This window comes from Lissotriton vulgaris, chromosome 9 (genome assembly GCF_964263255.1).
Source record: "Lissotriton vulgaris chromosome 9, aLisVul1.2, whole genome shotgun sequence".
In the NCBI taxonomy this organism is placed as follows: Eukaryota; Metazoa; Chordata; class Amphibia; order Caudata; family Salamandridae; genus Lissotriton; species Lissotriton vulgaris.
Window position 1 is genome coordinate 1,117,426,780 of NC_141697.1, and position 17,415 is coordinate 1,117,444,194.

At 43.5% G+C, this 17,415-nt stretch overlaps 1 protein-coding gene across 1 annotated transcript in view; it reads right to left on the reverse strand.

Annotated features, from left to right (window-relative positions):
* Window positions 1-2,049: 2,049 nt before the first annotated feature.
* CCDC66 (coiled-coil domain containing 66) overlaps window positions 2,050-17,415 on the reverse strand; it is a 262,436-nt gene continuing 247,070 nt past the window's right edge. The window contains exon 19 of the mRNA XM_086939128.1: window positions 2,050-2,530. Coding sequence (XP_086795254.1) covers window positions 2,474-2,530 — 57 coding nt within the window. The 3' untranslated portion in view covers window positions 2,050-2,473. The remainder of the gene's footprint in view (window positions 2,531-17,415) is intronic.

The following is a 17,415-nucleotide window of genomic DNA, read 5'->3' on the forward strand; positions in this document are numbered from 1 at the left end:
GGGTAATGACAGACCATGTGGTTAGCATTGGTTCTTTGGTTAAGATCTGGAGGCGTTTGGCAAGGTCGGTGAGGTTGCATGCTGAAGTTGCTGTAAATGGTGATGTTTTTGTTGCTAAAGAATTGGAGAGATTGTTGCAGAGGTCCTTTGAGAGAGTGATCGAGCTGGAAGTGGGAAATTGTGAGGGGATATCTTCCCTAAAGGCAAGGATTTCTTTGCTTCGGTTAGTGCAGGCATCGTTGCTGTTCGGCAAAGCAGTGAGATTGGTGGTCCGGATTATTTTGTTGTAGCGCCTTAGGGTGGATTTGAACATGTTCCAGTCTGCATGGTCCTGGCTCATTCTCCATTTGTGTTCCAGTTGTTTGCCGTGGCGTTTCACCGGTCTGAATTCCTCCATGTACCAAAAGGCCTGGGGTGTGGATCCAGTTGTGTCTGCATGGGGGGTAGAGGAGCAGGGAGACTGCACAGGAGGTGATCTAATTGTTGAAGAGTGAGTGAGTGTGAGAGTGAGTGAGTGTGAGAGAGTGTGTGTGTGTGTGTGTGTGTGTGTTTTTGCACAGGGATGGGGATGTTGAACTTGACAGACGTGGTTTGTCAAGGGAACTGGTGTGCGCTCATCGACTCAGATGTTGCTGAAGTTGAGAAAAATAGGGTCCAGGTGGTGTCTGGAAATGTGGGTAGGTCCCTTTACTCTTTGGGGAGGCCCAGTCTTCCAAGATCTTCAACGAGTGCTCTTGAGTTGGGTTGGTGTTCTTCTCCAGGTGGACGTTCAAGTCTCTCCTTAGGGTGTAGCGAGAGAGGGATAGAAAATGCGAAGTCCATATTGGTGAAGTTGATGCGCGGTCCTGGTGGTCTGTAGATGAGGGTGAAGTTGGCTGTGATTTGGAGCTCGACGTGTATGTGGGTGTGGTGCAGCTGATAGTGTTCTTGTGGATGATGGAGATTCCGCCTCCGGGCTTGAGAAGTCTGTCTTGCCAGTCAATCTCGTAGGCAGGGGGGATGACGGTAGCAATGTCAGGTGAAGATTAAGGGTTCAGCCAGGTTTCTGTGGGGAAAAAGTAGGCCAGGGGCATGGGCATGCAGAAGTCCCAGATCTCTCTGATGGGTTTGGTGATTGAGTAGCATATGCATGTGAGTAGGGAGTGTTTTGTGGATGATTTCCGAATTGTGTGACTGTCCAGAGTGGGGTGTTTGGTGCTGTCAGTGCAGTGAGTGTTTGAATGTAAGTGCATGAAAAAGGAGAATGCTCCTCTGTGTTGTGCGTGAGCAGAAGCGTGTGGAGCTGTGGCCTGGGTTGAGGGGTGGAAGGTCACAGCAGGGTAGCAGTGCGAGGATCAGCGTTCTGGTGCTGGGTGCCATCCATGTGAATTGAAAATGACATACTGTTCCTAAAGTAAGCATTGCCAAAGTAAATGGCAAAACCTGGATTTTATCCAAGTGTTCGCTAATAACCGTTTCCTATTTGTATAAAATGTATTTCCGTCTTCACGTAAATCGAAACATAAACACAGTCTATCATTATAAGATTCTGTCTACACTGGCAATGAGGTACAAGTACCATCTTTGTAAAATCAGAAACTTACCTTAGAAACGAATTCATTGTTCTCTGTGGCTGGTTAATATTTGCAGAGAAACCAATTGTTTCGCGTTGAGCTAAACTTGATTTTTCATAGGTCATATTGCTTAATTAACATAACAGATGCCTTTTATTTAAATAAATTAAACCCGCAGTCCTCTATGTTTAACAGCATAAATATTTGTATGAACTCGAAATCCAATCTCAAATGATCCACTTTAACACTTTAGTTGGGCATGTCTCTGGGTTACTCCTCTTAGATTTGCTGTTACAACATTCAAACCAATACAAATGTTTCAATGTAAGGTCAATACATGTTTTCCATAATCACACACTAAAACATAGACAAAGGATATCGACCTAATCCACACTTCAATTTGTTATAGCAAACAATTTCTCACCCTTTTATTAACTCCTTAGAAATAACCATTGGCAAATTACTGACCAAGTGCAAATTGGAGCAACCACACTTCAAAACACAATACCATTTTATTTTTTTACTAAAATGAAATGCATATTAAATACTGTTAAATTAGTTCAGGTAAAAAAAAATCTACAAAACATTGTCACAATAATAAAAATGTAACACAGGTTTATGACACGGTTTCGTTTTCAACATAGCAGCATCCATACAACAAACACGAAACAAATATATAAAAGTATTAAAGCACAATATACACTTTACTTCTCCAAAATGTACTTTTCCAATTCAGAAATAATTGCATACACCACAAGTCGGTATAAATTATGCAGCAGGGTTTCTCTGTAAGCATTTAAATAGAGTTCTTCATCAAGGCTTTCCTTTAAAGTGCTGTATTTGAAATACGATTCATTTGAAGAGCTTGAGTTTTTCCACCACTCGCTAAGGAACCAGTAGCTTTTTGAAATGGACGGATCTCAGTTCACGTCGGGAATCAGGCACGTCTCCAGCTCCTTCTGCTTCTGTAGGAGACCCTAAACAATAAGACTTGTATTAAGTAAATAATCAAGTAAAGAAACGGTAGACATGTCGTTGAATGCCTCAACTGCGACTAGTAACTATAAATGCATTTTGCTGCAACACAAACAATATTTGTAACTCGCTTATTCTGAAGATAAGCTTCTTCTGACAATCAGTAAAATTACACCAAAATAATCCAAGCTAAGTCAAACTGCACATGCACTGAATTTCGGAGGAGGAGTAGGAAGGGAAGCAATGAGTTGTTTTTGTGAAGAGTTTACAAAACCTAAGCAAAGACATGATGATGTAAGTAAAAATGAAAAAAACAATTAAGCTAGAATATAACTAGAACCGACTGCCACTCATTGCGCTGGTAAATGATTAAAATAAGAAAAATAAACAATCATTCTAGAATTCCATGTCCTGAAAGAAAGATTTACCAAGGACTCTAACCAAAAATGTTGAAAATAGTGATTTAAGAGATCTTAATCCTTCCTCTTGCACTTTTCCAACGGAAGGGGGGACCCTCCGTTTCAAGCAGGCCTGGATGGTAACTGCACTTGGCATGAGATGCTGTATTTCTACATGTGAGCAGGGAACGTACAAGCTTGCTCCAGTACAGTGCCCTACACCACTTGTCTCAACTTGGTTATACCTAATTACACGCTGGCATGAAACTGGATTTTGCTCTGTTCTCTCACTTTAACAACGTCCACAAACATTAATGTGGTCTTAATTACCATAGCAAAGTATGGAGTAATCAATTAATTGACTCAACTGTCCAGAACGAATGTATGACAGTATTCCGCCTGCGTTTAGGATGCATTTGTTATGAACGCTGGCTTTAGTACGAACATGTCTTTAAGACGCATTTTTTCAGCACACAAGTCGTTTTAACAACTAGCCTTGGGAGGGGGTGGGGGGTGGTGGATGTTGAATAGTTTAATTTACTATTCCATCTCCAGTCTACACAACAGTAGGGACGGTGTTGGAATTTAAATCCAACACCTTTCCACCAATGTGCCCCCATAAATGCAAGTCGTTATGACTTGCATGCTGAACGAATGCGTGCTTCGTCCAAAAGGACGTTTCCAGTCCTGAACGATGCTGGGAACGATCGAGCGGCTAACATCTAAGGATGTGGCTACAGCATAATTTATACAGACTTTCCTAGCCAATCACTGGAAAAATGATCCAATGACAAGTGGTTGCAAAAAGATGTGCACACTTTACTGCCCAATGTATTTCCAAGAAAACCACAGATGCTGGCTCTCCACAAAAGCATGAAGTCTTTTAGGAGGAGGTAACAAATAAATTACTAGCTGAGAGATACACGCAAAATGAATGAAATATTTTCAACCACTATGGCTGTGGATTTTGTTTATCATGAGCAGGTTCGCCATATGTTTTGGCCACTCACATGTTATGGTCATTGACTCATCAAAAAGCAAGGGGTGTGAGAAATTCTGTTACAGGACTTTCGATCCACTGTCACCCTCCCCGGTCTGCTTTTTTCATTAACTCTTTCACCCATCTTTTTATCTCAATTGAGTCTTTCTCACTGATCTCCTAATATTCCACGTCTTTCACTTACTTGATCTCTCTTCTGTTTCTTTTACACTGGTGCCACCTGTCTCCCACCTCTTACTCTATCGCCCTCACTTGTCTCCACCAGCTGTCTTTTTCTAACCGGTATATCTCCTACTGGTGGATACTCGAAGTTTAGATTTCTCACCTTAGAATATTCCCAGATTTTTGTAGCTCCCGCACATCACTAGGTGGCGTACTGTGCTCTCCGTTGGCTTCACACTATTCCAGAAGTGACAGAGTAGAGTGACGTTAAAGTGCCACTCCTGCGTGCAATCATTTTCCTGTCTTTCCCCTTTCCTCTCTCTCAGACGGAAAGAGCGAACAATTATTAGTAACAGTTTGTTGATCCATAACTTGGGACCTTTTTTAGATTCAAAAAGCCACTCCACAGAATGAGGAGGCAGCATTGAAGTGAGGAATCTGCAGTTAGATAGAGCACACACCAGTAAGAGCATAATTGAATGCAAGTAATTTGTTCTTCTGATGGATATTTCTAATAGCAGATTCTGCATCTTGAGAAATAAACCTTAGCAGTACTCCCCAAAGATGGGCAGTGGGCTCAGATCAAAAAGTCCTGCACAACAGAGCAGGCCAAGTGACATTCTAGCTAGACCTAACGGACTAGGTAATTGTATTTATTGAACATGTTCACAGACACCAAAGTCGCAGCCTGGCAGATGTCTAGAATAGGTACCAGTCTTGCCAGTGCCACTGTAGTGGCCTTGGCGGAATGGCCAGTGCCTTAAGGAACAGCTGAATAAAGTCTTAAAGGGCGTGCACGTGAGAAATGTCTAGACGCACTTCGGATCCCTTGGAGGCATAACAAATGGTCTGGGGGGAAACATGCAAGTCAAAGCCAAATACCTCATCACAAACGGAGACTTAAACAAAAACGGTTAGTCAGGTAAACACAGAAAGGGCGAAACAGAGAAAATAAATAACTTCTCAATGTGCTCATTGCAAGTCTTTACTGGGTTAATGAAAGTACCAACAAAATAAAATAAGAAAATTTGCATTGTACGAGATCAGTGTTACAGTCTTCTCAGAGATCTACGTAGATTGGCTTCGTTGAAGGGCATCCAATCGCAAGGATGACATCAACCACAGTCAGCAAGTCAAATGCATTTAGATGACACTGCTCAAACTCCATGGATGGGGTTGTAGGTTGTGGAGACACGGATGAAGGACCATGACCTGTTGCAGAGACATGAGGTCCTCCTGAAGTGTGAGTGTAACTGAAGAACGAATGCTTAGGCTCAGGGGCATTGGGTATCACACTCTCCTAGTCCATTCCATCCAAGGGCATCTCTTAAAAAGTGCCATTGCAGAAATTCAGCACACAGAACTATTGACGCTGTACGTTCAATGATCTAGCCAGATCACAGACGTCCAGCACCATCTTGAGATGAAGACACCACCTATAGCCTGCAAGACATCGCCTTCTTAGCTCTGGTATTCAGAGACCCACATCAGGTGATTGGCGACCAGATGTTCAGCTGATCCAGCTACCTACAGAGGCACAGTGTCTTCTGGCACAACAGCCAGGATTTCTACTCTGCCATCCTTGTTGCAGTATCACCTGGTGGTTGTGCTGTTTGAGGACTGGCACCAATCCCCCTCTGACGAATGGCAGGAAGGTTTTCACAGACCAGAGACCTGTGCTCTACCTCTCCCAAATGGCTCCCCCCAAACGAGCAAGGATACATCTTTCACCTCAATACATTCAAAGTGGTGGAGGGAGAGTGGCATGTCACAGGTCAGGTTGGTGTCCATCTGCCACCACAGTAAATTCTGCACCATGTCTCTCAAGCTCTGAAAAGAGTTGGAGATGCATTCTAGACACAGGGGGATCAGAGGTTCCACTGCAAGTTCTGCATAGGCCACCTGGCATTCTGGATGAGAAGGATGCACAGGGCTGGGAGACCAAGAGGCCTAACAACCATTCTCACCAAAACCCAGGAGTGATGCTGAAACATCATGACCACATCTTGAATGTATCCAAGTTACTGCGGCGGATGAAAGGCTTGAATGTATCCAAGTTACTGCGGCGGATGAAAGGCACGAACACCATCATGTTAGAAATTGCCACAATGAACGGGAGTCTTTGAGCAGGGATCAGGCTGGAGTTTGGCTTGGTAAAGTAAAACCCTATGATATCAAGACTTCGGTAGAGGTGGGCTATGACTGACAAGGCAAGTCCGTCTTTTGCTGCCAGTCATCAATTTGATGGTATAGGTACTTCCACCTTCAAAGATGGGCAGTAACCAAGGACATCTCTCTTTTGAAGGCTGAAGAGGAGCACAGTAAATTAAAAGTGTTCCTGGCCTGTCTTGAAAACAGGTAACACCTGTGGGACTGCAGGAAAGGTATATGGAAACACACGCCCTGCATGTCCAAAGACGCTATTCAATCTCCTGGTTCTATAGCTGACAAAGTTTGAAACAGAGTAAGCATTCTGAAGCTGTTTTTCTTCAGAAAGATATTCAGCGGGCAAAGGTCCTCAGAAAGAGGTAGTATAGCGAATAGCATCTCTATTACTTCTCCATGTTTGGTGCCCACAAGATGGCACCCTTCGGCAACAGAAGGTTGTGTTCCTGGGTCAGGAGTGCAGAGAGAGATCCTCCAAAAGTCCCCCCGTTGCAGAAAAAGATGAAGGGTTAGGATGTAGCCCCTTTGAACAAGCTGTAAGACCCGCTGTCAGATATGATGGATCCCAGCCAGGTAGGAAATGTCGTATTCTACTTTCTACGGTCAGGCATACGCCTGAGGGAGCAAATTAAAGTAACTTGGTAAACACTGCAGCAGAGGAGGAGGAACAGTTGGAAGATTGTGGTCCCTGCTGATTTGAATGGTTTGTGCCACTGTTCCATCCGCTGCCTCATAACTGTTAGCAATACATGCCAACATTTTAGACGCGGAAAGTGGGAGATTTAAAAAAATAAAAGAATTGGGAGAATGTATTTCGCCCGTTGACTTCTATTGAGGATTATAATGCAGCGCACCATGGTGCAAAAACGGCACAGATGCGTGACGCATCTGTGCCGGAAATGTGGCGCATTGCTGGAGTTGCGTCGCAGAGAAAATGGAAGATGCCCACACCTCATAGAATGAACAATGATTCAAAGAAGCAAGCACGTGTAACTCAATGACACATGTGAAGGTACATTTATTTATACCTACTACTCGTAGTTTTTATATTTTTCAGCAAATTGTTTTTTAAAAAAAGCAGAAAAAAGGTAAACCCACACAATCAACACAGTGATTATACAAATACATACAGTTATAAACAACAACAATTCATGAAAAACGTAAGTACACAGAACGAAAATATTGACACATTTAGTAATTCATGTTTAAACATCAATGCCTGTTTTAAGACCACCAAAGCGAAGTGAAAGGGCAAGAGCTTGCACAATGTTCATTAGCATAGGCACATTTAATGTATTACTGCGCTCTTGCAAAGTGCCGACGCGTTTCAGGTTCGAGCAAAACGTGTTTGAACCCTCATCAGGGCTTTGCGAGTTGTCTGTGTAAAAAAGAAAAATAAAACGATATTGAAAGCCAAGACTCACATGAATCGATTTAATTCATGAGGTTGTGAAAAAGGGGTACCTGTGGTTATCAGGCTCCTATGAACTGATCGATGGACAGGGGGCGGCACCTCAAAGGTTTAATTCTAAAATGAATAGAGCATGTGTTGTTTTAAGCGTTTCATAAAAATACATTCTCATTTTACAACAAAAACGGGGGGGAATTTTGGATGAAAGCCTACCTCTATGTGCACCGTCCGGCGCCTCTTAGAGGGTGGAGATCGAGGTTATATGTCTTTGGGTCCTGTCAGATGAAAACAGAGGCTAGTATTGTCAAATCAACCTCACTGGGACAAGTTTTACATTGTTTTGCAAGCACGACGCAGCTCCAGCAAGGCTAGGGGGTGCCCCATCTAAACAATGCTGCATCAAGACCTACGCCTGCTTCAAGCAGGCGCAGGGTTTTGACGCAGCATTGGCCAGAAAGTGACTGAGTGAAATCTCATAGATTTCACTCAACCACTTTCAGGAGGCGTTCCTGCGCAGGAACGCCTCCCCCCTGCGCAGGAACGCCTCCTTATGGCGCAGGGCTTTACAACGTGACGCATCTCCTAGATGCGTCACGTTGTAAATAGGGCGCATTGTTTGCGCCACAGTTGCGTCAAATAAAGTGACGCAATTGCGGCGCAAGGGCATCATAAATCTGCCCCTGGCAGTTTTGGTCAGCCTGCATTCTTTTTTGAGCAGCCGGATGTGAAGATATTTACGTTATACAGGTTTCAATATAATGAACCACTTCTTGGACAGACATCGGCCTGTACATTACAGATCTCAGACCATTCAGAAGTAAGCTGATGTGGTATGTCAAGATGAACTTGAAGTATTACCTAATCGCTATATACTGAATATATTAAATGTATTTCAGATCCTACATTAAATAACTTGTTGGTAGAGATTATATAGTCTTTTACTTGAGAAGACTTTATTACCTCTTCTAGTCGAGTAGGTTGGTAAATCTGGATTCACTCTAGCATTAATTAACTTCTCCAGGAGAAGCATGCCACATCAACTTTTCGTATTTGAAGCAGAGCTTATAGGTATTACAAGCCTCTTCTAGTTTTATATATTTGCACAGTATTATTAGACAGCTTTGCATTGAAATCTCCCACTATTACTAACCCTGGGCTTTTTTCCCTTTCAGTTATGCGGTATATAAAATAATAACTATGGGTTAGTATGAAATTACTTATTTATTAATGTATTTTAGAGTCTTATGCTATATAAGACTCTACAAAAGCTAGACCCGAAGGCATCAGAGTGTCCTGCCTCGCATTGGATGCCCATGATGGTCGGAGGACAAATTTAAGAGGCTATGGCTGGTGGGGGGATTGGCAGGTGGTCTGGCTCGACCTGTGAATACCTGACCCACGAGGTTTTTGGGGTACTAGGTCCCCAGCCACGCAATAGTTGGGAAGCCTGTGGGCTGTGGTGTTCTGTGACAATCTCCTCCAGGTTAAATTGAGCCCCAGGAACACGATAGTGGACAATTGTTCTCCAAGTACCCCTGGCCTCCTGCCACACTCCTACTCAGACAAACTCGTCAGACTCGGTCAGCAGAGCTGCTTATGGGGAAGAGGCTAACAGTACAGTAGAACATAATCTTGTAAATGAAACTTAGGCGTATTTTACGACACATGAGGAAAAAAAAAAAAAAGAAGACTGCCCCTCGACTATCAACCCTTCATTAAAAGATTGGGTAGTGAACAAAGCTCCACTTTCAGCCCATGCTGAGCAAGCATGTACTTTCTCAAGTGACATATACACTTCGTCCCAACTGATTAGACCAACACCGAGCAGCTGAACCTCAACCAGTCTGGTGATAACGTGGAGAAAAACTAGAAATTGTCAGGGTGGCTGATGCAATGCTCTAAACAAAAAATCTGTGTTTTATATACACTATATATGAGATACTTTCATATAAACTTGTGTGTAATCTCTTTTTGTAGTCACACCAACGTCCTACTTATTAACTAATCCCTTATATCCTGATTTACAACCAATGTTACTGCCATTTGTGTGTGATTTTGGTTTACCATGGTCTTGACTGTAAACTATACACATGGAAACCTCAATCTTTAAAATGAATTTCCTATGGCCACCACATTCAGTTCGCGATTCAGTTTATCATATTGTGCTTCCTTTTGTTTCATTCACCTATTGACAACCCAATTTGGCAAAATGCCAGAGCGATGAGTGGGTTGCTGGAAGGTGCCCTTGCTTTGGGCTGGTTATTTTACTCTCCAGCAACCTCACTCTTCCATTGTTCCCTGTAAGGAAATGTCTCTTTTGATATGGTCATACCCAATGTTTTTGGACGGATGCTGCGTTTTTTTTTACCCCAAGAGTGCACAGATATCCAGGCCTCGTGCCTGTGTCCTTATCTTTAAACAGGTATGTCGAATTGACTCATACTCAATAGGCTAAGCTAACTTACCTGTGGGTTCCTAGTAAACGGTATCCAGGGCATGAAAGTTAGAGAGAGGGTCACCGCCAGGAATTGTAGCACTGGTTGTGCCACCATGGGTGTGACACGGGTAAAACGAGACTCCCAGCCCACCATTACAGGCTGGAAGACCAGTTTGAACTGCTGGACTGACTTTAGTCAGAAATCCCCCCAGTATATGTCCAAGTCACCCCTGTGGCAAGCCTATGTTAGGCCTATTGAGTCATAAGGCAGGGTGCAACACATGCACCTTACATGATCCGATAGTAAAAATGTGAAACTGTCCTTTTTTACTGTGGAAAAGCTTGGTCACCCAATTGGCGAGTACATAGTTACATGCTGACCCCTCAGCTGTGCTAACTCTGAAAGACTGCAACTAAAGTGGGTCAGCACCAGGCATCAAACAAATTGTTACATTACCTCAGACTTGATTCTTGAATTGAAATGTATGTAACAAGTTGTGTCACCGCGGCAAAGTTACCATTTTGTTCGCTTTCGGCCTCCGGGAAGGGTGGGGGGGGATAAAATAGGGGTCTGCTATGGCAGAAAGTCACCTCCTTCCAGCAGGGAGCCACACAGATGTTGTCTCAAAAGGTGAGCTTCAAAGAAGAAGCTAGCTTTGAAGGGCAAATGTGTAACACTTGGGAGAGGGGTGGCACTATTGTGCAGGCAGACAGGATGGCACTTGGGACAGGAGAGGGGCAACCAGTTGCCAAACCAGCTTTCCAGGGGGGTGTAGTCCTCTTGGTAGCCACACCTCTGGGATGAGCTAGGAAGCTCCAGAGCGGGGGTTCTTCCATATTGGAAGCTGGCAGAATGGTGCATACTGGGATGCCTTGATGCCACACTGTAAACGAAAAAACAAGGGAACCCTTCTCACGACGGAACCAGGGTGATTAAGTATTTTAAGGAAAAAACAATGGCTCCTGTGGGGAAGATAATTAATAGTAGAATGAAGGTTCAACCTCCGAGAACCGACGAAAGTGGTTCGCCTGCTGGTGCTTCAAATAAATATAGAAAGAAATTCTACACAGTCAGTGGTAAATGCGAATCACTCGCCTGCGCAGACTACAACAAATGCATCCTCACACTCCAAGCACTGCAACCTAGAGGACAGCCATTGTGCTTCCCTGAATTGCTGAAACTCACAAGCTTCATAGGGAACCCGGCCAGGTTTCCTAGTGAGTATATATTTTTAAAATTCAGCTGCACAAGGTTCTTCACACACAGCACTAATATTCTAGCAATTCGCAAATCAGATGTCCCCAACATTGTAGGTCCTGAAGAGACCCTACATCCATATTAGGGTTGAAACGCCATCGACAATTAAGAAAAGCGAACTACTGTAACTGGCATTCTATCACTATATAGATGTTATGCATTGTAAAAAATGAGAGTGGTCGTTTTTTGGGAACAACAAAAGTTTACTTGAAACCTTTCACATATTGCTTCACAAATTCTAATTCTATGTTTTTGGTTCATAATTTCACTTGGGACACATTACACAACTGTAAATAGTTTCTGTTATTTCATGTAAAATCGCTTTCACTGTGTATCCAAATCTCAATACAGTTATTGAAAATTGAAAAACGTAATCAGTGTTTCTGGCTTGATTTCTATCTGACATCTCACCAAATCCTTGCGTATATATGCAAATTTTTGCTTCCTTCTTCATTCTACTATTAAGTATCTTCCCCACAGGAGCCATTGTTGATGCCACACTGTGCAGGAACTGGTCATCAGGTGGGCGGTAACCTGGTAACCCATTGGCTAGCAACCGCATTCTGCCTGAGGGCATTTTCTGAGCATAAGTAGGGCACCCATGGCACACCAAACTCCGATCTAGACTGGACTAGAAGAAGTACCAAAGAACGAGTGCCTTGCTGCACTGTGGAACTGGCATAGAGAAGCTACACCGCAGTGGATTGCACCTGCTGAACCTGGCAGCTAGCATGGAAGAGGGACTGTGCCTGCTGTGTCCTACTCGAGGAAAGGTTCTTTCCACAGCCCAGCCAAAGCCAAGAGACTCCAAGGGTTTATAAACTGGACTCCTGTTCACAGCACAGGGACACAACAACAAAGAAGCCTGCTGGGGCAAGTTAGATACCCAGAATCTCCAACCCGCCACCAGCCACCTCTGTGCTGCACCACGGAACAGGACCCAACGCACAATGTTGCACCCGAGATCTCTGAACCCGGGACTGTTGTCAGAGTGCAGCTGCAACCTCCAGGGATGAGTTATAGACTCAAGAAGGATTGGCCTGTGACTGAGATACTGAGCGACTAGTAGACTTCTGCCAGCATTGAGTGGACTTCGAGGAGCGTTGACCCTGTGACCAGGACCACCACACCCCCTTTGAGAACCGAGAAGTCGCAGGAAGATCCCCGCAGACAACAATGCATCCACTGCATCCTGTAAGAATCTTCAGCATTCCTCATCCATTGCATCCTTACTGCGTCTATAGAAAAGCCCAGCAAAAGATAAAAGTGCCTGGAACGGACTGGAGACCGCTTCATCTGCTGAGGTAGCTGTTTGAGGACCTTGCTGGACCCCTAAATGGCTCCCCGTTGGAGTTGTGAAACAATATCTATGTATGTATGGGTTGCACTCCTGTTTATGATAGTTCATTGCTTCGGTTTTTTCTTCAAACTTGGTGTCGCGTGCACACAGGTAACGTGCCCAGCCCACTTTGCACGTGTTTAACTGAACAACATTATACTGGGACTACTTTTCGCCCCAAAACCGAAGGCACAGCTTGCTTTGACGATGCCTTTACAGCGTTAGTTTATCCAATTACTTTCTTTTTCTATCCGTTTTAACTCCTTTATGTTGCTTAAATCATACACTGTCACTCTTAAGGGTATTCCACTCCGCCAGCAAGGAAAAGCTATTTCCTAGGTTTCTGATGTTCAAGCTGGGCCCTCCGAACCTCTTAGCAAGAACACGACAAATGCCAATTTCATCAAAGCAGTTTATTTATGCCCAATGCATTTCGGACCCATAATGGCCCTTCGTCAGGGATAACTGAAATTAACAAATATATATGTATTAAAATTCAATCATTAAGTAAACAGTCATATTTTTACATGCCATAACATTGCATTTATGTCTAATCCAGTGATCGAATCTGTACACTGCCGGATCAATAACTTTGTGATAAAAAAGGGTATATTGGGTTTTCTACCAGCACGTTATACACTCTGAATACTGCACTCCATTATTCATTCAGCAGTGCTCTCCTTTACTACCCACAGGTTCAATCCCTCCTTCTTCCCATTCACGTGTGCACAACTTTCTCTGCTAACAGTTCTTTCTCTGCGCCGCGCTTATGAACTTTGTTTGTTTGGCAGGTACGTGATGGACAAAATTAATGCGAACAGAAGGAGCAGTGTGCAATGAAGGAGGATAGATCGGTTACACTCAGCGGGGGTGATTAAGATGACTCAGTAAAGGGAATAAACAGAAAGGTTGGGTTTGAAGGTCGCGTGATTGCCGTGGGGTGGTGAGAGAGGCTAGCAGCAGGCATTGGAATAATGAAGATTTATATGCTGCATGCAAAAGCTTGTCAAAGAAAGGAAAGTTCATAAGCGCGGCGCAGAGAAAGAACTGTTAGCAGAGAAAGTTGTGCACACGTGAATGGGAAGAAGGAGGGATTGAACCTGTGGGTAGTAAAGGAGAGCACTGCTGAATGAATAATGGAGTGCAGTATTCAGAGTGTATAACGTGCTGGTAGAAAACCCAATATACCCTTTTTTATCACAAAGTTATTGATCCGGCAGTGTACAGATTCGATCACTGGATTAGACATAAATGCAATGTTATGGCATGTAAAAATATGACTGTTTACTTAATGATTGAATTTTAATACATATATATTTGTTAATTTCAGTTATCCCTGACGAAGGGCCATTATGGGTCCGAAATGCATTGGGCATAAATAAACTGCTTTGATGAAATTGGCATTTGTCGTGTTCTTGCTAAGAGGTTCGGAGGGCCCAGCTTGAACATCAGAAACCTAGGAAATAGCTTTTCCTTGCTGGCGGAGTGGAATACCCTTAAGAGTGACAGTGTATGATTTAAGCAACATAAAGGAGTTAAAACGGATAGAAAAAGAAAGTAATTGGATAAACTAACGCTGTAAAGGCATCGTCAAAGCAAGCTGTGCCATCGGTTTTGGGGCGAAAAGTAGTCCCAGTATAATGTTGTTCCCCGTTGGAGTTGGGCACTTAAAGTGACTCCAAGTGACCACATCATACCTAGTCCAAACTTTTTATTGAAAAAGTTCCTAAGTGTCCAATTTGTTGAATTTGGCAATAACAATACATAAAAATACAGTCCATTTCTATAAATTGGAGTTGGATTTCTTTAGCGCCTTGTAGATTTATTCTACAATTGTTTTGGTGCTTTTTAAATGCGTTTCACTTGTTTCTTTGTGTAAGATTTGAGTCTCAGAGCCACAGCTACCCAGGGTTAAGCTGAAGATTTGATAAATGAAACCGAAGGGTAATGTAATGTAAAGGGCATTTCTAAAGTGCTTTGTTACTCCTAGGAGTGTCCTGGTGCTCTTCAGCTCCAGTTATAAGTGACTGAGAGAAAATAACACATCCTGCTTAAAAAGCCATATTTTCAGTTTCTTCTGAAACGGGGGGTAGCTGAACTGCACCACAGCTCCAAAGGGAGTTTGTTACATAATGAAGGACCTGCCCCCGTTCTGGACTGCCAAATCCTTGGGATTTTGGTCAGGAAGAGGTTGGCTGAATGCAAATGTCTGGAAGGAGCATAAAAGCAAATCTTTGCTCTAAGGTACCCAGTGCCAGACTGATGAAGAGCCCTGTGAACCAAAAGCAAGATGTTAAAAAGGATCCTCTTGCTAATGGGAAGCCAGTGCCGCTCCCTAAGGTAGGGGGAACACACGAGTTCGGAGTGGCAGGGCGAGAAGAACACAGGCTGCTGCATTTTTGACCACCTGTAACGTACTAATCAAGTAATCAGGCAGGCCCAAATACAGTGCATTGCCATAGTCAAGCCTAGATGTTGAGGCCTGTACTTCCAGTTTCTGAGCAGAAAAAGACAGAAAATGGAGGGACCTACTGCATTAATCGGAGACAAAAAAAGAGAGCTCACTATCAAAGTTAATGCCTAGATTTCTGACAGAGCTAATAATAATAATAATAATAAGCAAGTTTATAAAGCGCATGGTTACACTCACGTGTGTGTCCCCGGCCTGCGGCTAATAAAGACTTGTCTGAAGCAGTACTGTAACCCAGCTTAGAATGTTGTATGTTAGAGGTGCTTTAGAGAGCTGATACATTACCACCACAAACCGGTCTAAAATGAACCTGCCACTATCTGCTCTCGCCTAGTGTGGCTTAGTGGAGGAGGAGCACCCACTGGCCAAAATGACTGGCAGGGCTCATCAGTTCTTACACCCCCCAAAAAAGTAGCTCCTTCTTTCCAGCATTACATTTAAGCTGGTGATTAGTCAGCCATTGAAACACTGCTGACAAACAGGTTCTGATTTATTTCTCCAGGGATCACTTCATCCCTACCCCAGGAAAAGAGTAACTATGTGTCATCCGCATAAGAGATTATTTTTGCTCCCAAAGTCTCTGCCAAGAATGCAAGAGAAGTGAGATATATATTAAATAGTGTAGGGCTCACAGCTGAACCCTTTAGCACTTCCACTTGGAGATTACAGGACCCAGACGAAAACGGTGGACACTAGACATCTTGACCGCTTCCCTCGGGGAACAAAGCCATCCAATCCTATGCATGCCCCGATTCCAATGGAATGGAGACGGGCCAGGAGATTGGAGTGGGGTACAGTGTTAAAAGCTGCTGACAGATAAAGCATAATAAGCACAACCCTGCCCCCAACATCTAAGATACACCTGATGTAATCAACCACCTCCACTAGCGCCGTCTCCGTACTGCAACTTGGGCGGAAACCAGATTGGCTTGGATACAACAGATTATCACTTTCCAAGTAATGGGTCCGCTGATGGTTGAAGTGCTTCTCCGGAACTTTCAAGAGGGCAGAAAGCAGAGAAATATGCCTGTATTTGGATGGATCAACATAGCCTGCATGTGGTTTCATCAGCAGAGGCAAGATTTCAGCATGCTTCCAGGTATGGGGTACTATAGCAGATGGCAGCAAGGCATTCAGGAGATTGCTCGCCAGTGGATTAATGACACATGCCCCTAAAGCCAAAAGGCCTGGTGGGGCATGGATATGAGGGAGAGACAGACTTAAGGCAACAGATTGCTAACAGTGATCCTTCCAAGGAGATCGGACCGAACCTATCCATTGAAAGGGTCAAATAATATATTTTGCAAGATTGCTGGGGATTGGTAAGTGTATTACACAGTAAGGACGCACAGCAACATCATATAATACACCCCATTACCTTACACTCCCTCATTCCATTTATGCTGCTCTACGCATACAATCTTTAGCTGTGTAGATACTTGTCACAGCACTGCTGCACACTGTCACACAGCTTTCCTTTCTCATACCAGCCCACGCAGCACAACAGCAGCTTGATATTGGCAACTCCCTGCTGCAAGGCTAGCTACTACTTGCTTGTACCAACAATCGCTCCTATTTACTGCTTATCACATGTAGTCTCCCTCTCGAGTATAGTACAAACTGATGTCAAGCAGGTAATCGGACGGCTTATTTGCTTTTTTTCCAGTGTATTAAAATGTAAGCACCGGTCATAGAATCAGAACACACATGGTGCAGTTACACTGAACCAACCAGACCAATATTGCCCTCACTACTAGTACTCACAGCAATATTACTCTTTATATGATGAAATTAGACACCCGTATAACAGTCTTGCATGTGAGCATGTGGTATGGGGTTTCAGACATTCTTGTCTACAATGAAAAGATGTCCGCAAGCTTCTTAATGGATTTATTTTTTAATCAGCTTAGGAACCTTCTAACTAGCAGGACCACGGCCGTGATTAGCAGATAATTGCATCTTCCACAGTCGAACAAATGTTGCCCAGATGTAACAGGTTATGTATAAACATGTACATATCATATGAATTAATTTTGAATTACATGAGTAAAAGGAAGCCCCAGAATGAAAGGTTTCTGCATTCATCAGTGTGGAAGGAGGACCAGGCCAGGCTAAACCACGAGCATACTTCAATACATGTGTGGAGATCACAAGCACATTAGTCCCTAAAGCAAACTTAAAACAATCTGTTCCAGTATAATGAAGCTAAATGACACTTCAGCACTAAGACTGGCATATCTATGCAG